The sequence below is a fragment of the Didymella exigua genome (assembly GCF_010094145.1).
Source record: "Didymella exigua CBS 183.55 unplaced genomic scaffold M421scaffold_7, whole genome shotgun sequence".
NCBI classification, from domain to species: Eukaryota; Fungi; Ascomycota; class Dothideomycetes; order Pleosporales; family Didymellaceae; genus Didymella; species Didymella exigua.
This window is the reverse complement of record NW_022984781.1, coordinates 132928-155800: the sequence shown is the minus strand read 5'-3', so window position 1 is coordinate 155800 and position 22873 is coordinate 132928. Positions and strand designations below refer to the sequence as shown.

Genomic DNA, 22873 nt, shown 5'->3' with positions numbered 1-22873 from the left:
GACACCGCATGGCTGAAACAGGTACGGGCAAGAACCTGAGGGGGACGGCGTGAAAGTCTACAGTACACTTTGGACGTAAGCCGTTTCCAGAAGTCCGTTCTGAATTCCGTGTTGGATGCAAAGACTCGTGAGCAACGGCGAAGTCGGATGGGTGGGCAACGGCTCGAATGGGACAACAGCGGCGAAATCGAGGCTAGTACCAATACGGCTAGACGCATCCGCGGACAAGCGACGCAGGACCCCGCGCATAGCATTCGCAGGTGAGACCGGTCGCCAGTTCACAGCAACCGCGGCCCGCGCGTGGGCACACACACTCGACTCGACTCGACGGCAAACGGACCTCCCGCATCTCGGTCGCCTCGACAGTCGCCACGACAGTCGCCATACCGGCACACCGGCACACCGGCGCACCAAGACTCGCTGCACACGGCGCATCAGGAGTCGCCGCCTGCGCACCATGGAGGACTTCAACAGCGACACCGACAGCGACTACACAAGCTACTGGCGCGACTGGGTGGGTGTCTGCTTAGGCTTAGGCTTAGGGTTAGGGTTGGGGTTCAGCAGAGCGAGCTGACGTGCGCGCAGTTCATATCGTCCCGGGGCAACGAGTACTTCTGCGAGATCGACGAGGAGTACCTCACCGACCGCTTCAACCTGACGGGGCTGAACACAGAAGTCCAGTACTACCAACATGCGCTCGACCTCGTCACGGACGTGTTCGACTTCGACTGCGACGACGAGATGCGCGAGCAGATTGAGAAGTCGGCGCGTCACCTGTACGGGCTCGTCCACGCGCGCTACATCGTCACGACGCGCGGGCTGGCCAAGATGGTGCGCAGTCCCCCGCAGTCTCTCACGACCCGCCTGGCACACGGCTGACGACGGACACAGCTCGAGAAGTTCAAAAAGTCCGACTTTGGCAAGTGCCCGCGCGTCATGTGCGAGTCGCAGCCGCTGCTGCCCATGGGCCAGTCGGACGTGGCCAACACGTCGCCCGTCAAGCTGTACTGCGCGCGCTGCGAGGACCTGTACAACCCCAAGTCGTCGCGCCACGCAGTAATCGACGGCGCCTACTTCGGCACCTCGTTCCACAACATCATGTTCCAGGTCTACCCGGCCATGCTGCCGCCGAAATCCCAGCGACGCTACGAGCCGCGCGTCTTTGGCTTCAAGGTCCACGCCGCCGCCGCCCTGTCGAGGTGGCAGGGCGACCAGCGCGACGCCACAAAGGACCGCCTGAAGGCCCTGAAGATCGAGACGGGCTTCGAGGACGAGGACGACGAGCTGGACGACGACGAGGACGACGAGGACATGGACGGCGCAGCCCTCCCGCACGAGTAGAACAACTTCGAGACGGACCTGACGCTATGAGCAGACGGCATGGGACAGGCGATGGGCGTTGGCTGGGCGCAGTGGGCAATACCGCATGAATACCATAGCAGTCTCTTGGGACACAGTACAAGGGACACAGTATAAGGAACACAGTATAAGGAACACAGTATAACAGATGGGGTATCTATCTCGAAGCTACGGATTCGCTCGCAGTGTGTCATGGACGTCGTGAGGAAAGGTAAAGCAAACAGACAGGACGAGACAAAACAAACACACAAACAAACAAACAAACAAACACAGCATGACGCACTCACACTCTTACAACAAAGACCCAGCCCACGCTATGCCCACGCTGTGCGAGTGCCATGCAAGACAAGCCGCCCAACGCCGCGCAATGCAGTGCAAAAGTAGTCACTTTAAGCCGGTAATCTGAAAGCCGGCAATCTGAAAGCCACCTCAGCCAAGCCACCTCACTTCAGCCCTCACTCCAAGCCTCACTGCAAGCCTCACTTCAAGCCCGCAATCTTCTTCAGCCAGCTCCCCCTCTTGACCCCGCGCGGCGTCTCCTCCTTGCCGTCCCACGTCCGCGTCGGCTGCTCGTACTTGTCGTACGTGTTCCGGCGCGAGTCGCGCCTCGAGCTGCGCGGCGCCGCCGGCTCCTCGTCGTCCTCGTAGTAGCTGCGCCGCCGCTCCTTCTTCCTATCGCGCTCCCCGTGCCTCTCTGCTCGCTCCTTGTCGCGCTTCGGCCCCCGCCGCCCCGCGATCCGCAGCCGTATGTCTTCGTCCATGCTCGGCGTCTCCTCGTCGTCCACCGCCTCGCGGCTGCCCGGCGGCGGGTCAAGAATCGTCTCCGCGATCGGCGGCGGTAGCGGGTTGTCGTCCGAGAGCGACTGCACCCACGACGACGTCTTGTCCGGGCCCTTGTTGAGGTACACCTGCTCACCATCCTCGCCGCGCCGCGACCGGTGCTTGGAGCTGCGCTGCGCCGACCCGCTGGTCTCGGCGTTGCGGCTGTCGAAGTAGTCGGTGATGGGCTCGCCGGCGCCGTTGGCCGGCGGCGCGGGGTACTCTGATGCGCGGCGCGCGGCTCGGCGGTCGTCGTGGCGGCGGCGGCGGTCGTCTTCCGTCTCAGCCTGGTGGGAGCGGCGGCGGTCATTGTACGGGCGGGGCGCTTCGCGGATACTGTCTTTGCGGCGAGCCGAGCGGTGCTCGCGGTCATCGGTGCTCTTGCGCTCGGCGCGCAGGCGTCTGCGCTCGTCCTTCTCGGCCATGCGACGCAGCTCTTCCTCGGCCTGCTTGTTGCGACGCTCCAGCTCGGCCGTCTGGCGCGCCTTCTTCTGCGCGAGGATGGCCGCCTCGTTCTCGCGCTCTCGCTCGCGCCGCCGTTCAGCCTTGGCCTCAACCTCGTCCAGCTCCGCCCGCCGCGAGCCCCTGTCGCCGTCTCGCTCGCGACGCGCTCGGCGCTCAGCTCGTCGTGCCTCGCGCTCGGGGTCGTGGTCGGGGCTGCCGTTGCCATTTGCGCCCGACGCCATGTAGTCAGCCTCCTCGCGCTCTCGGCGCACGCTGCGACGCTCGTGTCGCAGGCGCTTGGCCTCGTCCTCGTCCATCTCACCGCGCATCGTGGACCGCTTGCGCCGTCTGCGCTCGTCTTCCGTCTCGTAGGCTCTGCGCCGGTCGCGCGCGTCGTCGTCTGGCGGCTGCGCAACGCTCTTCTTGCGGCCGAACGCAAACATGCTCTTCAGGCCACTGACGGCAGCAGCAGTGCCGGCGACACCCGCCAGCGTGGGCATTGCGTCCTTTGCGCTCGACGGTGCTCGTTCGCGTCGCGAGTGTTCGCGTTCGCGTTCGCGGCGAGGCCGGCGCTCGGCCTCAACTGGGGCTGGCTCCACATCCATGGGATCCACAATGACAGGGTCGTCGGCGCTAGGCGGCGCAGTGATGGGCTCCTCGGGCTGCTCTGAACCGCGCTTCGATTTGCGACGTTTGGTCTCTGGCCGCTCCTGCACAGGTGTGGGAGGTTCGTCCAGCATCACGAGGTCGTCTTCAACGGGGTACGGGTCGGGCACAGCTGAGCTCTCGGTTAGCTCCGTCCAACCGTTGCTTACGGCGGGCCGACCAATGGCGCCCAACGTGCTAGTGAAATGCTTACCTCTGTCTCTGGACTTGCCCTTGTCTCTGGTGCTCGACCTTCGAGACGGCTTCTCCCTCCCCAGAATCCTGTCAGCTTTCGACGAGTATCGGATGTCTGTGTCGGTTTGCGGTGGCGACATCATTGCAGCGTCGCGGTCTATCGAATTGCGACGCGAAAGCATCTTGGGAGTTGCCGATGTTCGATGCGACTTGGATCGAGGATGCGCAGGTGCTGTTCCAAAAGGAGAGGCACCAAACAGTGCTCCAATGCCCGTAGACGCACGCTGAGGTTTGCTCCGTGCGGCAGAAGGCGTCTTCGACATCTTGTCAGACCCAGACGACTTGGACATGACATCTCGATCCCTCGTCGACGATGTGCGTGCAGACTTTGACCGACTAATGCTCGGCTTCTCAGCACTACCACCGTCATCGCGTGACTTCTTCCTGCTCTCTCTTGACTTGCTGGATTTCTGGGGCGTCGCGCCCCACGATCCCCATGTCCCAGATGTGCCAGTGCGATGGACCTTTGCACGCTCTTTCTTTGGCGAATCCATAACTACAGGGTCGATGTTCTCAGGTGGTGGCGTCGGAGGCTTAGCTGGAGCTTCTTCAGTGGCTAGCAAATCGTCGTCCAGCAGCATCTCACGGTCGACAGGTGCACTATCCAAGATAACAACCTCTGCTTGTCCGTCCTCGGCGTCAACAAACTCATCAAGCTCAGCTGGCGGTGGTGGTGGCGGTGGCGGCGGAGGAGGTGGTGCTTCGACGACAGGTGTCGATTTGGATGACTTGCTGCCTTTCTTAAGCTTCTTTGATTTCTTTTCAGGAACCACGACAACAGGCTCCTCGACAACGGGCTCAGGTTCGGGGACCACTTCTGGAGCCACTTCTGGAGCAGCCTCGGGTTCGAGATTCGCGGGCGGTGGCGGCGGTTCAGACATATCGATCAACATGTCTTCCTCGTCCGGAAACCCGCCTGGGATAGGTGACCTTCTTGCCGCAGGCGGAGGCGGCACGACGATGGCTTCTTCTTCCACGGCGAATGGATCCTCGTACTTGGACTTCTTAGACTTTTTGCTGCTCTTCTTCTCTTTCTTGGGCGTAGCCTCGATGATCTCGACTGGCGGCGGCGGTGGAGGTTCAGGAGCATCTTCAAAGACAGGTTCCAGACCAGCTTCTACGACAGCCTCAGGCACAGGTTCCGGGACGATGACCGGCTCCGGCTCCGGCACAGGCTCAGGCTCAGGCTCAGGTTCGACAAGCTTGCCCTTCTTCTTCTTAGCCTTCTCAAGCTTCTTCAACTCCTTGGCAGAAAGGACAGGCGCCTCTTCGACCAACACGGGCTCAGGTTCTGGCTCTGCAGCAGTTTCTGGTTCATGTTCAGCGACTGGTTCGGGATCTGGAACAACGACAGGTTCGGGTTCGGATTCTTTTTTAGTCTTACGCAGTGAGATGCCCCAGGCACTTCCCCACCCTCCAGCCTCCTCTTTCTTCTTGACAGGTAGCGTCGTCTTGGTCTCGCCAAGCTCAGCAAGAAGTTCATCCTCAGGAATATCTTTGACAGAGTCCCAAAGATCGTCGTCTGCAGTCGGAGCAGCTTCTTCCTCAGGTTGCGGAATATCTTCCTCGGGTGGCGGTGGAGGCGCCTCTTCTGCAGCAGGTTCCGACGTCCTCTTACACTCATCCAAGAACGCGATGTCGAAGCCGGCTGCGACACACTCAGCTTCGAGATTGTCAGCATCCTGCTGAGCCTTGGTGGCGGCATCAGCAGCGTCGATGGCTTCTTGTTCGAGCTTTTCGATCTGCTTCTTCATCTTCTTCTCTTTCGCTTCGCGATCTTTCTTAGCCTTGGAAGTCTCTTTCTTGGACGGCGGACCGGACGTCGCTTCGAAGTCCTCGCGGAGCATACGTGCTTCGTCCTCCTTGTCAAGTCGAGCTTCGTCAGCTGCCAGCGCTGCGTCAGCGGCTGCCTTGGCTTCGCTTCGGAGCTTGTCATCTTCTTCGGCTTTGACGCGATCAGCCTCTTCCCTCTCGAGCCGTTCCTTCTCTGCAGCCTCCTCGACCTCTTTCGCCTCGCGCTCGATCCGCTCCTGCTCTTCCAGTTTCTCACGGGCCTTTCGCTCTTTAATGGTCTCTTTCTTAGTCTTGGACGAGCCCCAAATGCTGCTGCCCCAGCCGGAGCTTTTGGCTGCCTCTTCTTCCTCGCGCTTTTTCCGCTCTTCCTCTTCGGTCGCGATCCGGGCGAGCTCAGCAGCAGCTTCGGCCTCGGCCTCGGCAGCAGCGGCAGCCTCGGTCTCGGCAGCGGCGGCAGCAGCAGCTTCGGCCTCAGCAGCATCAGCGGCAACTCGATCGGCCTCCTCTTGTTCAAGACGTGCTTTCTCTGCAGCTTCTTCAGCCTCCTTAGCCTCTTTCTTTTCGCGTTTCCGCTTCTCAGTAGATGTCTCTTTCTTGGACGAGGATCCGCCAAATGCGCCCCACATGCTCGAGGACTTCGACGAGCTCTTCTTGTCTTTGTCTTTATCTTTCTTCTCTTTTTTATCCTCGACAGGAGCATCCTCTACAATCTCTGGGGCCGGTTCATCCAGGCCAAGCAAGTCTTCAGTGGCAGACTTGGGAGCGGAGTCCTTCGAAGTCGTCTTGGTAAGCTCGTCAGCAGACTCACCCTTCTTCTTCTTCTTCTTTTTGGACGACGTAGTGGCATCGTCCCACGGATCAGGTTCCTCTTCAACTGGAGGAGGAGCTTCGATCTCAAGAGGCGGTGGCAGCTCAGGTTCTGGAGGCGACGATGCGCCGAGTATGCCCTTCTTGCCCTTCTTAGCCTTCTTGCCAATGTTGAAAGCTGCACTGCCCCATGGATCATCATCGTCTGGTTTCTGCACAGGATCTGTCGACTCTTCGACGACTTCGACCTGTACATCAGCTTTCGAGCTTCGCTTGCCCTTGCTCCAGGAAGGCGCGCCCCATTCGTCTTCATCGTCGAGCAGCGGCTCTTCCACGGCAACCGGCTCCTGAACGTCAGTAACCACAACTGGCTCAAGCTCCATTTCTGGCTCAACGGTCTTGCTGCTGCTCTTTTTCTTCTTGTCCTTCTTGCCACCGCCCCAGATCGAGCTGAAACCCCAGTCGCCGCCGCCTTCTTTCTCTTTCTCTTTCTTTTTCTCTTTCTTCTCTTCGGCAACGACGACAGGCTCAGGCTCGGCTTCTGGGACTTCGGCATCGAGTACGACAACCGGATCTGGTTCAGGGACTTCGGCAGCGGCGCCCTTCTTGGACTTCTTTTTCTTAGTCGTTGTTGGCAGGCCCCAATCTTCAGCCCATCCGTCATCCTCTGCAGGTGGTGAAACGACTTCGACAGGATCCGCAATGACCTCGGGCTCTGGTGGAGGTGGAGGCGGTGGTGGCAGGGGCTCTTCCTCGACGGCCCCTTTCTTCTTTTTCTTCTTAACTTTGGTCGTTCCGAAGCTGCCCCAAGGATCCTCTTCTTCTTTGGCTGGCGAAGGTTCAACAACAACAGGCTCAGGTTCGGGCTCTATAACGGGCTCTGGCGGCGGAGGCGGAGGCGGTGGTGGTGGAGGAGCTTCCTCTTCAACAGCACCCTTCTTTTTCTTCTTTTTCTTCGAAGATGTCGTCGTGATGCCACCCCAGCCATCGTCTAACGCAGCGTTGGCCTTCTTTTTCTCGGCCTCAGCAGCTTCAGCAGCAAGACGGTCAGCCTCCTCCTGTGCGATGCGCACGGCCTCCTCCTCCTCAAGTCGTTGGGCCTCAGCCTCATCTTCTTCGAGACGCTTGAGCTCGGCTTCCTGCTCCTCAATCGCCTTGCGTTCAGCTTCCTCTTTATCCAGCCTGATCCGCTCAGCATCCTCTTCATCCAGCTTTTTCCGCTCAGCATCCTCTTTTTCTTTCGCAGCAGCTTCCTCTTTCATCTTCTTCTCAAGCTTCTTCCTCTGCGACTTGCTAAGACCGGCGAAAGGATCCACTGCTGGTACTTCAGGAACTGGTTCGGGTGGAGGAGGTTCTGGGACTGGTTCTGGCTCTGGCTCAACGACCGGTTCTGGTTCTGGAGGTGGCAGGTCCTCCGCCCCCTTCTTTTTCTTCTTCTTGTCGCCGCCGAACGTGAAGCTTCCCCAACTGTCATCTTCAGCTTTTGGAGGTTCAGGAACAGGCTCTGGTGGCGGTTCTGGTATCGACTCTTCGAGCAGAGCAGCGCTGCCCTGCTTCTTCTTCTTCTTAGACTTGGTCGTACTAAAGCTGTTCCACGGATCTTCTTCTGCTGCCGGCTCGGCAGCTGGTGCGTCTGCTGGCGCGCTTTTGAACGCATCGAAGTCGAAATCGAAGCCATCGTTCTGCTTTTTCTTATCTGTCGAGCCCCAGGGGTTATCTCCTGACGTGTCTTTCGAGGCAGTGTCTCCCAGTGCCCACGATGTCGTTGCCTTCGCCCCGCCCCAGCCGCCAGACCAGCCGGCACCGCCGAGCAGATCCTTGCCATCGCCAGAACTGCCGAAGTTCATATCAAGTTTAGGTGCACCGTCGTCGAGGTTCACATCGCTAAAGGTTTCCACGGCTGGCGGGTCGGGAGGGGGTGGAGGCGCTGGTTCACCCTGCATTAGTTAGCGCCTGCCATATGTCATTAGTGAGTAGCCGAATCGACGAACCTTTCCCTTTTTCTTCTTCTTCTTACCAGTGCCTCCGAAAGACGCCCAATCATCAGTTGCAGGTGGATCATTGGCCCAGCTAAGATCTGGAGCGGCGGCGGCGGCTGCAGCTGCTGCCTTCTCAGCTTCCGCGTCTTCTTCCTCCTTTCTAATGCGCTCTGCCTCTTCTGCTTCCTCAGCGGCTTTCGCTGCTGCCTCCTCTTCCTCTTTTTTCAGACGTTCAGCCTCTTCCTCTTGCGCTTGCTTCTTGGACTTCTTCTTTTTCTTGGTTCCAGCATCGCCCCAGTCGCCCAAGTCATCGCCAGGTTTGTCTTTATCTTTGTCGCCATCGCCTCCGTCTCCGCCGTCGCCGCCGCCTGAACCTCCTCCATCAGCTGGCGGTGTTGGGTCTTCAGGCGGTGTTGGGTCTTCAGGCGGTGTTGGCGGTTCGTCAATGGCATTGGATGTCGTTGCGGGCTTCGCAGGCGTCTTCTTCTTGTTGTTCTTCTTTGCGTGAGACCTGACTCCGTCGTTGGTGAAGCCGAAATCAATCTCCGTATATAGCGATTTCTCGTCTATGAACAAAGAGGAAGCAGGGGATGTGTTGCGTCTAGTTCGCAGACAGTTTGGCACATCAGAGCAGAGCGAAGCATGGAGGGAAGGAAAAGGTGTGTATTTAGGCGTCTGCGCTGTGGCTAGCGCATCAGTGGATGTGTAGTCTGGCGGAAGGTCTGCAAAGCTGTCGTCGTAGGAAGGCGGTGGTGTTTCATGGTTGCGCAGGGACGAATCGATCCAGAGGTCTGTAGACGGAACTGGTGTATATGGAAGAAGCTGTGGGAGCTGGGTCGTGAGGTCGTGAAACTGGCGGTCGTTAGATGTTGAGCTTCGAAGAGTGCAGAGGTGACGTTTGACAGATCAGGTTGGTTCGGTGGGGAGGTTGTAGGTGTAACCAAAACAGGGGAAAGAGCGACTAAATGAAGCGTGCCGTACCGAGAAAGCGCGTCTGTCTGTCCCTTTGTCCTGGCCAACGCTGCGGCATTCCAGCCACTCTAGCGCATCGACCACGTCCTCCATCAGACCAGCAGTGGGCCCGTCGTTCTCAGACGCCCACGCTGCCATGTCTGCGGATGTGTAGCTGCGTACTTCCCACGCTTTTGAACAGTGCAATTCCTCCATGCAGCTCTTGCGACCTTCAACCGAACCAGTCCTCGTAGACGGCCGAGTCCTTTGTCCTGGTGCTGGCGTGGTGGTCGCCGCGCGCGGTGTTGCGGTGCGGGACATTGTGCGGGTATCTCGAGATGCGCAAACAGAGGGAGCACAGTGTAGACGGGCACATGAGCACGCGCAGGTACCGCAAGACTCGAGCGGCGGGTGGGCAGAGGGCGGCAATGAACGCAGTGCGGTGCTGTAGCGGCGGTGCGGTCGCGAGCAGTCGCTATGTATCGCGGGGCGTGACTTCGCTGCAGGTCTCGTCGAAACAGCGTGCGCCCGTACAGCGGTGGTGGTACACGCAAGCAAACGCTCCTCCTCTACAGCGCGCAAGAAGCTAATCTGGCGATGCGTTCCGGCGCAAGTTTGACAGCCGAAACCGCCAGACAAACTCCCAGACTCGGGTGCGCGCACGTAGCAACGAGCGACAGAAACCTTGTGGTCGTGGAAACGGTGGGCGACGCAGGGGCGATGCAGGGGCGCAGGGCCCGTCAAGCGTCTGATTCCAGCAAAGCGCACTCGCGATGCATGCGTGACCGGCTACTGGTCACAGGGCGAAAGTGTGCTGCCCAGCTGCCCTCCAAGAAGCTGTCGTCCCGAGACGCCAATCGAATTCTTTATCAGCGCTCCCTCCTTGCGCTCTTAGCCGGCAGAGGCGTCCAATTGCTGTCTCATTCAACTCGTCACACTCACGCCCAGACCAGCTGGGAAAGTCCAAAAACGAAAATGAGGGGTGATGGATGTGGAATCGAGGGGTAATTAGATGTGTGAGGAGGGGCGAGTGTACAGTGCGGGCGGCGTATGAGTCGTGGCCGCACGAGATGTCAACAATGCAGCAAGCAGCACTTCAATGCAGGGAGCGCAGATGCGCGATGCGGGCGGTTAAGGCAGAGAGTGTTCTGCCTACGAAAAGTCTGATCAAGTTAGCGGCCGTGAGTGCATTGCATGAGGCCCTCGGGAGCTGCTGGGTCGTGGGTGGACTCGCCATCATTTGCGTGGCCGCGGGAGTCCCAGAGGGCGGCAGAGCTTCAACACTCACTTCCCTGCACCAAGCACCGCTCTTCTCTGTCTAGCCCATCTGCCTTGAGCTGCCAGCGAGTCCTGTTCCCCACAGCGCATCCCCCAATTGGCCCTCCACACGCACGTTTACCACCTGGCGACCGTGGCTGGGGGCGTGGAGCTTCACCGCCAGTCCGCAACTACCGTGGGCCGCCCAATGACACGCAGCGGCAATAATCGGCGCTGCACACCAGTCGAACGTGCATTAGAGCTGCCGCTTTCGATGGCCCTGGACGACGATGAGAACACGATCAGAGACAACGCACGCAGTTGAGCTGCCGCTGCTGCTGCTCGACATGTCGATGCAAGTGGGGCGCCTGTCAACAGAGTGTCAACCAGACTTGGTGTTGATGTTCATGTTCATGGTGAGGAGAGTGGAACCAATCGTCACCGCTTCCACGCACCCGGTATCATTGAAACCGCGTGCCAACCAGATATCAAGCTGCGTGACAGCCTCAGGGAGGGGTACACATGTAAGGCCCACAGCAGCCGACCTTCTCTAGCATTCTGCCTCAATCTAGCCACGCCGTCGGTAAAGCACAAACAGTGCGTTGGGTCAAGAGCACACATGCACATTGTTGAATGACCAGATGCAATAGCTGTCATTGGCGCGCAAGTACGTAGGTGGCATGTGCTACACCATATTCAAAGATCTAGACTACAAGCCCACACCGGCCACATCTCCACCCCAGGGTATCAATACAAAACTGGAAAATGCCCTCCCAACCGAAACGTAACAACGCGAAGTATGATAAAAGGCAAGCCGAGGCTGGTTGCACAAAATGCGAATGCTGATGGTACTATGGCGTGGAGCTCATTGTAGTCGTGGAAAGTAGTAGGAAATATGTGTCGGTCAATGTCGTATAGCGAGACGATAGTCTCTAGATCGTACAGGGAAGCAACGCTGAAACGCTGCCGATGGTACTAATACACATTATATACGTGGTGGTGGTCGTTGTCTAGAAAGATTGGTCGTCTTCAATCTCTTCGCCGGCCAGTACGCGGCGGGCCTCGTCGAGGCGCTGTCGCCAGGCCTTGCGGTCGTGCTGCTCGCCGCACGTGTTTTGCAGATTTGCGCAGACGTTCTGAAAGCTGGCTGCGAGACTGTAGATGAGCTGCTTCTCTTCCTCGCTCAGCGCTAGACGTGGCTCGTTACTCTGGCTCTCTGTAAGGATCGAGTAGATCTTGCTCGTCTGCAGTCCACTGGCCAGAGAACCAGAAGATGACGAGGTGCGCGAGGATCCGCGGGAAATGGCAGTCTGCGTGGGAGAGATGCCGTTTCCGCGCCGCATGTTGATGGCCGAGTCCGAGCGCAGAGATACAAGAGAGGGTCGTTGAGTGGCAATGTGTTGGTTATGCTGGATGATCTGCTGAGAGAACTGGTCCATCTGTTCGTTTTCCTCGTCATCCTCTTCGTCGGACTGGTGTTCGGCGGCTGTGGCAAAAGTGGCAACTGAGGAGATGGAATCTACGCTGGGGTTCCTCTGATGCATGGAGATTCGTTTTTCAGCGTTGCTAAGGTCTTCGCTGCTTTGCATTGCGGTTACAGGTCGTGTGGTCTCGGTTGAGCTGTTGGAGCTCGTGCTAGATCGGCGGTCTTCAAGGCTGTACGTTCCCATGGCGCTGTGCAAGAAAAAGTGCTCGTAGTCGAAAGCATCCACGCGATCCTCATGGCGCTCGGTTACAGGCATTTCGTAAGCCGCATCCTCATAGACGCTGTCACCGCCAGGCTCCAGGTCCTTGCCAATGACAGAGACGTGGTCGTGGTCGTCGCTGCTCTCGACTGTCGAGCCAGATCTTTCGGTGACTTCGTCGATCGTACTAGGTGGGTTGCAGCCTACTTGCTGGATGCCCAACCCCTTGGGGCTCCGATCTTTTGATGCAAGCAGCGTCTCCCCTTCTCGCTGCGAGAGTGTTGTTGTGGGTGAACGTCCCTCTTCGTACAGCGCCTTTCTAGCTGGAGACTCAGTCTTGATGCCCAGCCCGGCGTTCTGAGTGACCGTGGACGTCCCAACCTGATACCCGTCCTTTCCGTGGTACCAAACCTCAGATGACGTGAATGGGCTCGGCGTGCGCAAGCTCTGGAGACTCCGTCGCCGCATGTGATCCTCTGCGGCTCTCTGCTTCAGACTCGAAATCCTCCCCTTCAAGTCGTTCATCTGATCGCGGAGTCCACTCGTCGCTGAAGCTGATCTCTGCAGCGTGTGTCCGTTGTCGTCCTCACGCAGCGTCTCCAGAGCAGGAGGCGATCTTGAGCTCCTGGAGGTCGATCTCCCAGGTGTCTGATAATCGGTGGTGTTCCAGGTGTTTCGCGGGTCACGCATGACCTCGTGACTGCGCGACTCTTTGATCGGAAATCGGCCATGTCCAAAGCTCTCTGCGGACCACGGACCACTTGCGGCTCCCATTGCGCTTGATGCTCGCTTACTCGTACTCATCCTCGACGTGTAGGACGGTGTGAATGACAGGGGGATTGACGTCTCGCTGGCACCTCGGGCGTGGCTTGGGCTAGAGATGTTAGTCGAGTAAAGTAGCGAGTTGCGATGAGGCGTGCGTGGGGGAATTGGTCCAATGCCAGCATAGAGTCTCCGGTCCCGTTCTCGTGAAGACGCAATGTGCTGGGACAGCTCAGAGGTGCTCCTTATTGGATGGTAAGTAGGCGACACGACCAGCGACTCTCTGGCTCCTCTGAGGTTGCCCTCCATGACCTGTCACAGTTAGCGGTCGTCCAATCGATACGCCGCATGCGGTTACGCATACATTGAGTCGCTTCTTCGCATTGGCTAGGATGATCTCAGCCCTGCGGCTTAGTGCTGCCGAGGACTGTGGGTCGTCAATGTCGTCCTCATCGCTGCCAGTCCGGCCGCTCGTCCACTGCTCGTTTTCCATGTCGTCACCGTCTTTGGCCAGGCCGCGGGGTACTCGGTTGTGCATCTCCTGTTCCTCGAGGCCCACGCCGCTGTCATCGAACGTCTCGTGGCTGCTGTCAAACCCGGGCCAGTTCTCAAAGTCCTCGCTCAGCATCGAGCTTGCAGTGCTGAGGCGGCGCTGCTCCTGCTCCTCCCAGCCCTTGAACCCATTAGCGTCACTCTTGGGCGACAATGCGAGCACTTCATGGCGCGGGGGCGACCTTTTGGCATTGGCTGCCGAGTCGCCCATGTTGCGCAGTGTCGAGCGCGAGGACTGTGCTGAGAGCGGAGGTGACTGCTTTTGTTGTGAAGCGCGGCTTCGGCTCTGGGGCGGGAAGCTTAGTTTGGGGCTCTGATACGCATCATACAGAGCAGACACGGAGGGCGGGCGCTCGAAGACGGGCGACATGCTGCATGCTTGATCGGCCTCGAAGCCCGGCAGAATCATTGCAGCATCTGAAAGGGTCGGGCTGCGCTGGCTCGACGGAACGCGCTGCTTGGCTGCGAGAACCATGGCTGCAGGCGTTCGGGGGATTCGGCTAGGTATATTAGCTTTCCAGGGGATCTGAACATGATCTGGAGGCCGCTGTTTGAGACGCAATCCTGCGCGCGCAGTCGAATCGCTGAAGAATGTTGCAAAGTGAGACAGGACTCGAGCGGACGAGAGGCGCCAGGCACACGCGTGCGACTTTCATTAATTCGGCTCCATTAGGCTCTGTAGACACGGCTGCACTGGCCACCGGTCTTTGCAGGCGTCTTTAGGGGATGATAGCGCCGGGAGGATCAAGCGACCCCGGCAAATTATGAAAGCCTCCACCTTGTCCTGGTGTGCTGATTTGCTGCTGAAATATAGCAGGCTGGAGTTAAATTCACTGTATCAGGGGATCTTTGTACAATCGACCAATAATGGGCGGAGCGTTCGCATTCGGTTGCAGGTTTCGATAGTGGGGAGGCCCAACGTTTGCGGGCGCAGAGCCGGCTGTTGAGCCTCAAATGTCATCGTTATGATTCGAGGTGTCTGAGGAAAAAGATTCGTGCATTGTGCAAACAGTTATGCGCGTCTACCCCGACTCCGATGTCTTGAGAAAGCACTCCTCAACGCCGCAATGACTCGCAGGCAAATCTCCATGTGCGGGACCGTAAGCCAGCCATCTAGATGACTAGATCGGCAAACAACGGAAGCAGCAAACAAACATCAAGGTTCAGACTACTGCGCAGCTGATATACACTCCACTACAGTCCGCTGTTCCGCAGCCGTTGAATGACAGTTCGTGGAAATGAGCCTGGCGGATAGCGTCAGCTCATTTCCTATTTCGCTCGAAGCTCAGCCGTCAAGTGGCGCCTTGCACTCTCGTGGGTGCCACGTCGAGGTAGCAGGTCGAGACGAGGTCTGAAGGTGAGCGGCGGATCGACCAAAGGGGGTTTAAGACACCTGTGCCAGCTTGGGAGGTGGACATGAGGGCGCAGTCATCATGACAAGCGAGAAAAGTTTAGGTATGGTCGTGATGTCTCGAGCATCTATTCATATGGCACGACTCTAGAACGCCATGCTGCTGCGTGTATAATGTATCAATATAGCAAGTCCTTGCGCCACTCAATGCACCGTCCCAATGCAAACCCCATTCCATGCTTGCTATGCTAAATGTAATACAAAACCATGGGCTCTCAAGCAAAGTCATCATCATCATCATCATTCCAGCCCAAAGCATCGTAGATCGATGGCTCTTCTGCTTGCTTAGCTGGGGTTGCGAAAGCAATCGGTGCGACATCCTCGCTTGAGACTGTCGCTTTCAAAGGTGTTGTTGCGACGACCGGTTGCATCGCGTGGTTATCAGTGGGTTGTGAGCTGCGTACAGCTTTCACGGGAGTCTCGAAGATATTCAAAGTTGGGCGAGGGTCTGCGTCGAAGAACTGAGTCGAACTCTTTACAGGAGTTGCAAAGATCGTTCTACGAACCGGCCCTGAGGTGAACAATTTCGTCGTCGGCGCCTTGGACGGTGTTTCGGCAATTCCTGGCTGAGCTAGCTCTCGGGCCGTTACACTACGCTGAATCGTACCCGGTACAACGGAGGATGATTGACGGATACCAGAAGACGGAATGAAGAAATCGCTCGTAGGTACTACTTCCGTTGCAGCCGACCGTACGAAAGGATCCTGGTGATAATGTACTGGTGTCTGCTCAATCACGTTCTTCGTGCGTCGAGCAACTCGAGGAGTCGCAGTCACCTGCACATCCTTCACTACCTTTCGCACAGGATTGGCCTGCTTCCTCGACCGGTTCACTGAGCCAAGTCCACGCTTCTCAATCTCTGCCATATAGCTCCCAGCAGCCAGGTCACGATTCGGCTTCTTGAGGGTAGCAATAGCCTCCTTGAGATCGTCTTCAACCCTTGCCTTGTGCTTCAACTTCGCGGCGGCAGCAGCTGACGTTGCTGTGAAGTCCATCTCACGTCCTTGGAGATGTCGTAGCTGTGACATTGACTGTCTAGCTCTCGATGGGCTGCGCTTGAACGGCATGGCAGACAATGGTGCCTCACTTGTTTCTCGTTTGATGCTTTGCTGTCGGAGCAGCGCTGTATCTGTAGCAGAGCGAGCCAGAGAAGGTGTTTCCTTTCGTCCGGTCTTGCCGGTAGTGTCAGTAGCTACTCTAGCCAGCGATCGACGTGACTTCTTCGTCTCTGGTTCTTTAGACTCCCCAGACTTTTTGGAGGTAAGTGGCGGCCTCATCGCTTTCCGCTTTGATGATGCGATTGCGGGTCCCCCAAGCTTCTTGTTAATAGTAAAAGCCTGATCCGGCAGTCGGCTCATGTAGAAAGGAACGATGACTTCGACACAGAAGCCGTGCAACCGATCGCTTCCATTCTTCTCATTCAAACCCGCGCTGTCCTGCTGTTTCGTCGCCCTGGAGTCGTAGTCTAATATGCCAACCTCCTCTGTGGCGTGCCAAATGCTTAGCTTATCCAGTAATAGGTCCAGCTGAAGCGCAATATCATCAAGCTTCTTCTTGCGCTTTTTCGGTTGGGCTTGCGAGTCCTCTTGTAGCTCGCTTTCGCCCACTGGCGGTCCGGTTTCTGCAGGCCCTTTGTAGGTCATCATTGATTCTAGTGCGATAACCTCAAGCATGAGCATCAATTGCGCAAGCGTCTCGCGGACTCTAAGGTCACCGATCCTTCGCCTGATGCGCGTCTCCATCATCTCCCGGCCAGCGAGATCAGCGTTGGGCATCTCAGATCGCCACCACCGCTGAATGAAAACATCTTCGGAGGGATAGGTGCCATCACGACTGAGCTTTGTTTTCTTCCTCGATTTCTTAGCCTGGCTGGGTTTCGTAGTTGCTTCTTCGTCTGAGGCTACGCTTACGGGTATGGCCTTGATGATCGCGGGTAGCTTCTCGTAGTATTTTTTCTCGCTAGCCTTAGGACTTAGGAGCATTGACCTCAAGAAGGTAACGAGCTCATGTGTCGGTGGTGCCCCCTCGTCAGGTGAGGTGAACGCATTGCGTATTCGTGTAACAGGTCCTTTGGCAAAGTAAGCTAGTGAGGTCTTCGATGTGTAGACCGCCTCAAGGTACTGTTGGACCAGCAGGTCGAGCTGCTCTGGAGGGGCGAGAATCTGTACGGGAACTTCCTGAATAGCTTCAGGCCCAGTCGAAACCCCTATCTGTACTGGCGGCGTCGTGATACTGTTCGGTTCTTTTTGAGGCTCTGACTTGATTTCCACTGTCTCCGCAGTCCGCCGTACCATGGACAGCCTTGCACGCTTCACACGCCGTTCAACAAGCTGTGTCTCTGCTACAGCATCTTGCCACCACGGTCCTCCAGGGTCGCGATCTGACAAGAAAGCTGAAGGCGTAGGGTGTGTCGAGGCATTGGTTGGATCCCAAAGCTCTGCCATTTCCTTCTCTTCCAGCCACGGCGCGAGCCTGCATATGCTGTACACCCGGGCTTGGACTCGTTCTATAGCATAGAGTGCTCGACTTGTCTCATGTTGTGCAACGAGCACCCGAGATGCTGACGCTTCTCGCCCTCGATCGACATCATCTTGCTCTAGCACATCGATACGTGCTGTGAATAAGCCAGTCGGAGGAAATTGCTCGGCAACGGCGGTGTCGAGGAAGGAAAGTGGCAGCTGAGAGCGACTAATAATTCGTACCGGTTTAAAGGTTGAAGACTTGGCGTATGGAGACTCCGGGCATGGTTTGATCGTGAATGGCGCAGTGTCCAGTCCGAGTCCGCCGAGGGAGCCCCTCTTCCGCTTCGAGGCCAGCTGCGTGTTCGATTCGTCGCGTGTCGCGATGAGTCCGAGGATGTGTACAGGTTTGTCGGATACGGAACTAAGCATTGTCTTTGTCTGCAACGCATAGGCGGATATCGAAGCTGTACATGGCTGTGCTGAGCGTACAACGGATTGTGAAGTTGTTGTTGATCGTCCCATATTTCCCGTCTCAGTACGCGTTTGTCGCACGAAATCGCGGAGGCTCGTGCACCGCGCTAGTGCGTCATTGCAATCGGGATCACCTCCCTCCATCTCTATTCGCTCAACTCCGCATTCTGGCCCCAGGGTTTCTCTCTTATTCCCGTAAATAGCATAACTATCATGCCACATGTGAATATGATCTATAGGAACTGTGAGCTCCTAAGGATACAGTGCATCTGGATCGCAACATCATCAGCAAATCCAGCTCAAGTTGCAGAATGGCAGTAGAATGGCATACACACCGCGTTAGCTTGTCACGTCGTCAGGGTTTAGTCTGACGGTAATTTGGATATCGAATCCTGTTCATAGCGTCATCGAGCGTGAGGAGTATTGGTGACTACCTTTTGGCCCTGGTAGTGAGACCATGTTATTAGAGTTTTTCACAATCAACAATGACAACTAAGCTTCTGCTCTATCTTAGTGCCTTCAAAGGCTACTGCTTGGCACAAACATATTTTGACACACCGCCTGGAGGATTTCGTCCATTTGGCCCGGGGTACACAAAGGGCGCCTATCCCCAGGACTTCAACGTCGTTGGTCAAGAGTTGGAGGCAATCCACGATAGCCAAGGGCCTTCAACCGGGCTGGCTGTCGACAACGAACACAAATTATACTTAACATATCCCAGAAACGCGAGTCCTACACCAAGCAATGTGGTAATCTGCACTTCATTCAACGATGAGCAACCGTGGCCCAACGCTGCGATCCAGAATTGTACTGAGGGCCAGGATCCAAGCACATGCTTCATCAATGTCCAGAACATCGTACTCGATGATAAGAATCGGCTATGGGTCGTCGATAGCGGCATACCATACGGAACACCTTCAGGGCTCAACGCCACTTACGGGGGCGCAAAACTCATGAGCTTCAATGAGATTACTGGCGATCTAATTCGCACCTATATCATCCCTGACGACCTCCTGGCTCACGGGATGAATATGAACGATCTGCGACTCAACACGACACTCGGCTACGCGTTTATGACGGATGCTAGCAGAAACAGCTCACTCTTAGCCATCAATCTCAACGATGGCAGTGGCGTGCGTAGACTGTTCAATGAGAGCGTTGTTAGAGCAGACGAGAAATACGTGGGTTCGTACGATGGTGAACTCATCTACAGCTGGAATGGTACGCAGAGGAACCACATCACTACAGCTGCAGATGGCATAGCTTTGGGTGAGTGCCTCCCGGCCTCTGCTTCTTGGGACTTCTGTCGACTAATCTCCTTCGCAGCATCTGGAAACCTCTACTGGGGCGTCCTCGCATCCCGGCGTTTCTACTACATCTCCCAAGAGGCTCTAGTGAACATCAACAAGACTAACGCTGAGATTCTCGCTGCTGTCCGAAATCCTGGACAGTGTGCTTCCGAGCAAGCTGGCTTTACCGCCGATGACCAAGGCCGCGTCTACATAGCAGCAAGCGAACAGAACGCCATCTACTACGTCAACACCTTGGCAACCCAGACCAACATGACGGTCAACGGACAAGCCCCGGGTGGCTCCGGTCCCATTCTAGCGAATGACTACGTATTGAAGACACTTGTGCGCAATGCCCTGATTCAGCATGCTGATAGCATGGCGATCTTAGGTGGATGGTTGTACTTCAATACGAACCAGCTCACGTTGGGTCCGCCGTACCAGTACAACAATGTGGACAAGCGAAAGGGTCCATTCCGGAGCTATAGAATCTGGATTGGACGTGGGCCGGCTATCTAGTGTGATGACTATGCAATCAAAGACAAATAACGGCGAAACACTCTATTATTCAGAGAGTTACAGATCAATGTGACTACATTTGGCGTACAGAGCGCATGCAAGTTGCTCCACGTAAAGTCCTAAACATGATAGACTAAGAAAGCACATTGTGGCAAAGCTGTTGCCTACTAGGTACTGCCTTCACACATACCGAAAACAGCAACCCCTTGTCAAGACAAATGATACATCCGAGAGCTCCAGTCACCACTGCCACGAAGACACGCTTGAACGGAGTGATCTCGTGGAGATCATAGGGCGCGTAAACCGCCCGTTTCATCTTGGAACCCCACAACATCACATAAGTGACGAGATGGACATAGCAGTACCTCGGCGATTTATCAGTCTTCAAGCGACGTGCGATAAGTATAAAACGGGGTAGTTTATTCGACCAGACCAGATCTTGTATATCAACCATCAAACCCATTCCTCGAAGCCTTACTTTTCAGAGTATTTCTAGCCATACCCATCTACTTAGTCAGCGGGTGCCGGTCAGATTCGTTGTGAGCTGGTCTTTGAAGATATCTCAGCACCAGCTGAGACATGAAAATTGCAAGTAATATTGAAAATTATAGACTAACATGCGAGAGATACGGAGGACATGCGAGAGCATTAGTGAGGCGACTATTTAAGTCTCCTGGCTGCGCGTAGAGATGACGCCATGATGATTAGGGCAAATCTCAAGTGCGGGCCTGAGTTGACGCAACACTGACCTGGGCAGCGTTGAAGCAACCATCGACGAAGAAGTCTAACAAGCCGGTTATTTGAACTAAGACATGGAAGGGATTGAACAGCTCTCCAGCACCAAACTCGGATGGCCGTAAGCTCCGCAAAATCAACCTTCGATGCGTAGGCCGCAACTGAAGTTGTCTCATATCACGAGCGAATTGATCTGGATCTGGACTCGAACCAAACTCGTAGTTAAATGTCTAGAACCTGAGGTCCAGGTTAAAATGCTTGAGATCTTCAAATGAGAGCGAGAACGAATTTGTGGAGAGTGAAAAGAGATGTGTGTGTATGAGAGTTATCTTGCTGTGAAGCTCAACTGAGATATTGAGGCTTTGTAGCAAGTGGTAGACGCAACCTCCTTTGGACGAAATATGCGATCTTCTAAACAAAACCTTGACTCCAGAACGTAGAGAAATAGTGGAGAGACTTCTATGAATCTACCAAATAGTGGATAAGTTTTAACGGTAATTGTCGTCTTGAGATGAAACTTTACAGGCCGGAAATCAAAATCAGCGTAAGGTGAGTCTCCACTTCGTGTAGAAGAAATCTGTTGCTGTACCTGTCACGTTCTCTGGATTGTGTCAGAGAACCTGCCATACTGTTGTAAGAATTTTATGTTTAGCGTATCTATTAACCAGCCTAAACACTAACTCAAGCCAGGCTTCGCAATATCGGACACCAATCTCCAGTTTTTTGCGCAGCTACTTATCAAAAGAAATCTATCAAGGGGCATGTTTGTCAAAACAGGAGCAGACATTAGCTCAAATAGTCAGTCTGCTGTTCTCACCCTGCCAACTTTAATTCTTAGATGCGGTGATGATCAATTGCTGATGTCTCTATATGGTAAATGAGACGAGCACCGATATCATCTCGAAGGGCAATTTCTTCTGTCTCGCCGACACCATCCACCGGTACCCGCCGACGCTTGGCCTAGACTCCAACACATGTATCCAAGACTCATTCAATCTGGCTTGGAAGGTAGCATATATGCTGCCAGGTCTTGCACCTCCCTCGCTGCTCGAGACATACAGTGGCGAGCGCCAACGCCTCGCCTCCGGACTCGTTCTGGATTCCAACAACACACTGCGCAGTCATGCAGCCGTGTGTTTCTCAGTGGGAGTACAACCGCACGGCATCTCCGACGAGGATCGCAAGAAAGCCGAAGAAATGTTGAGACAGAACTCAACAGCGGGGATAGGAGCAAGGAAAGCTCTGCGTGAAAGTACCAGGCATATGCAAACGGAGTCTAAGTGGTGGGGTACGGCAATGAACCAACTATATGCCTCCACAGCCATCTGTACCAACGACGAAGAGAATCTATGTCAGCCTGGACTAAAGGAGCAGCAGGACCCATGCCGATTTCACGATACTTCTGCTTATTCCGGAAGGCGCTTTCCTTATGTGTGGCTCGGCAGCCGCGTCCCTGGGAAGTTGGTATCGACACTGGAAGTCGCTAGCAAGGGAGAGTTCACCCTGCTGACAGGCATTGGAGGCGGCGGCGGCCCGTGGAAAGCAGCCGATCTGATGCAGCGTAGCCTCAACATAGAAGTCAAGATCGTAGGTATCGGCACTGGGCTCCAGTGGGAGGATGTGTACCTGGAGTGGGAAGAGAAGCCTGGTGTTGAAGAGGACGGCTGCGTTCTTATGCGTCCAGACCTATTTGTGGCATGGATATCAAAGAGCAGTGGGAACGAGTCTGCCAGGCTACTTGAGGTCATGTGCAGGGTCCTTGGAGTATCGTAGAACTCGCTAATGGCCGTGAACGGTACTACCATAGGTAGCAATAAGATCGTCAACGGTGCGAAGTAGTAAAGATTTTTTGAAGGCCAAGCTGCTGCAGTCATAATCAAGCAATGTCAATAACGGCTGCATGAGTCATTTGCCTTCCACTCCTCTAGTAACGGCTCTTACAGCTCTCTCAAGGTGAGCCTCCGTCGATCGTACAGTCGGCGCGGTCAGCATTCTTAATAGAGTCCTTGCAGAGTCCGTGAGCCGTAACAGAGGCAATCAAAATGCGTGAGTCCTGGCCTATGACAGAAGCCGACAGGGGTGGGAAATGGCATTTGCGTTGCCAGAGGTGGCAGGCAGCTTTGATGGACCTTGGCGATGCCAAAAGTCTGGGTGGGGCTGAGCCAATATTGCACAGCCCTGCAGATCGCGGGTGCATGCATGCAAGCGCCACCACCAGCCTGGTGTATGCCGTGCCTGAGTCAAGCCTAATCAACTTCCAAGCAACTGCCATCAAAATAGGAGCAGTTTTGAATTGCCTGTAAGGAAGAAGCAGATGTGGCTTCGGTGTACCGATTGCCTTCGCCGAAGCTATGGGTGACGTCTGCCTGTCTTTCCACGGGACTCTCACCGTCTTGACAGCCATCCATTTGAAACATGATTTGGATGCATATATTTGATTCCGAACAGGCCGTTTGGACGTATAAGTCAATGTGATGAGGATGAGACCCGACCATTCTGGACATGTTGGGACGCTGGAAGTGCCCAATTGGAACGTATGACAATGTAATTGAGATCGAAATGCAGACGAAGCTTATTCATCACGCCCGTCGGAATTGAGGTCGTTCAGTCTTCGGCAACGTACCCCGCATTCTGAGCCTGCGCCAGGGCGATAGCGATAAGCTGATAGCTGTACTAC

General features: G+C 55.8%; 6 protein-coding genes across 6 annotated transcripts; 3 read left to right on the top strand and 3 right to left on the bottom strand.

The window, feature by feature from the left end:
* Positions 1-457: 457 nt before the first annotated feature.
* On the top strand, positions 458-1341 carry M421DRAFT_58003 (casein kinase II subunit beta; the record flags this gene model as incomplete). Its single annotated transcript, XM_033595556.1, has 3 exons — positions 458-514; positions 586-831; positions 892-1341. 3 exons carry the CDS (start codon positions 458-460, stop codon positions 1339-1341), a joined length of 753 nt encoding a protein of 250 aa, XP_033450941.1.
* Positions 1342-1634: 293 nt separating this feature from the next.
* Positions 1635-8175, bottom strand: M421DRAFT_356552 (uncharacterized protein). The gene is made up of 3 exons (XM_033589623.1): positions 8115-8175; positions 3482-8060; positions 1635-3400 (listed from the first exon to the last, which is right to left on the bottom strand). Exons 2-3 carry the CDS (start codon positions 7968-7970, stop codon positions 1839-1841), a joined length of 6051 nt encoding a protein of 2016 aa, XP_033450940.1. The 5' UTR covers positions 7971-8060; positions 8115-8175; the 3' UTR covers positions 1635-1838.
* A 2774-nt stretch (positions 8176-10949) lies between these two features.
* Positions 10950-13935, bottom strand: M421DRAFT_418169 (uncharacterized protein). Its single transcript, XM_033591699.1, has 2 exons — positions 13122-13935; positions 10950-13069 (listed from the first exon to the last, which is right to left on the bottom strand). The coding sequence occupies exons 1-2, from the start codon at positions 13782-13784 to the stop codon at positions 11321-11323; spliced, it is 2412 nt and encodes an 803-aa protein (XP_033450939.1). The 5' UTR covers positions 13785-13935; the 3' UTR covers positions 10950-11320.
* Positions 13936-14771: 836 nt separating this feature from the next.
* M421DRAFT_418168 (uncharacterized protein) lies at positions 14772-17671 on the bottom strand. Its single transcript, XM_033591698.1, has one exon. The coding sequence runs from the start codon at positions 17609-17611 to the stop codon at positions 14936-14938; it is 2676 nt and encodes an 891-aa protein (XP_033450938.1). The 5' UTR covers positions 17612-17671; the 3' UTR covers positions 14772-14935.
* A 467-nt stretch (positions 17672-18138) lies between these two features.
* On the top strand, positions 18139-19461 carry M421DRAFT_2997 (uncharacterized protein; the record flags this gene model as incomplete). Its single annotated transcript, XM_033589096.1, has 2 exons — positions 18139-18922; positions 18980-19461. 2 exons carry the CDS (start codon positions 18139-18141, stop codon positions 19459-19461), a joined length of 1266 nt encoding a protein of 421 aa, XP_033450937.1.
* A 1452-nt stretch (positions 19462-20913) lies between these two features.
* Positions 20914-22183, top strand: M421DRAFT_418167 (uncharacterized protein). The gene has a single exon (XM_033591697.1). The coding sequence runs from the start codon at positions 21067-21069 to the stop codon at positions 21967-21969; it is 903 nt and encodes a 300-aa protein (XP_033450936.1). The 5' UTR covers positions 20914-21066; the 3' UTR covers positions 21970-22183.
* Positions 22184-22873: the final 690 nt, after the last annotated feature.

What these genes read in the sequence shown, in the direction of transcription:
- M421DRAFT_356552 (XM_033589623.1), bottom strand. Translation starts at nt 7,970, where the DNA reads ATGAACTTCGGCAGTTCTGGCGATGGCAAGGATCTGCTCGGCGGTGCC. An exon ending in GGGCAAGTCCAGAGACAGAG is followed by an intron (nt 3,401 to 3,481) that starts GTAAGCATTTCA and finishes CCGAGAGCTCAG; the next exon opens with CTGTGCCCGACCCGTACCCC.
- M421DRAFT_418169 (XM_033591699.1), bottom strand. Translation starts at nt 13,784, where the DNA reads ATGGTTCTCGCAGCCAAGCAGCGCGTTCCGTCGAGCCAGCGCAGCCCG. An exon ending in ATGCGAAGAAGCGACTCAAT is followed by an intron (nt 13,070 to 13,121) that starts GTATGCGTAACC and finishes TAACTGTGACAG; the next exon opens with GTCATGGAGGGCAACCTCAG.
- M421DRAFT_418168 (XM_033591698.1), bottom strand. Translation starts at nt 17,611, where the DNA reads ATGCTTAGTTCCGTATCCGACAAACCTGTACACATCCTCGGACTCATC.
- M421DRAFT_418167 (XM_033591697.1), top strand. Translation starts at nt 21,067, where the DNA reads ATGGTAAATGAGACGAGCACCGATATCATCTCGAAGGGCAATTTCTTC.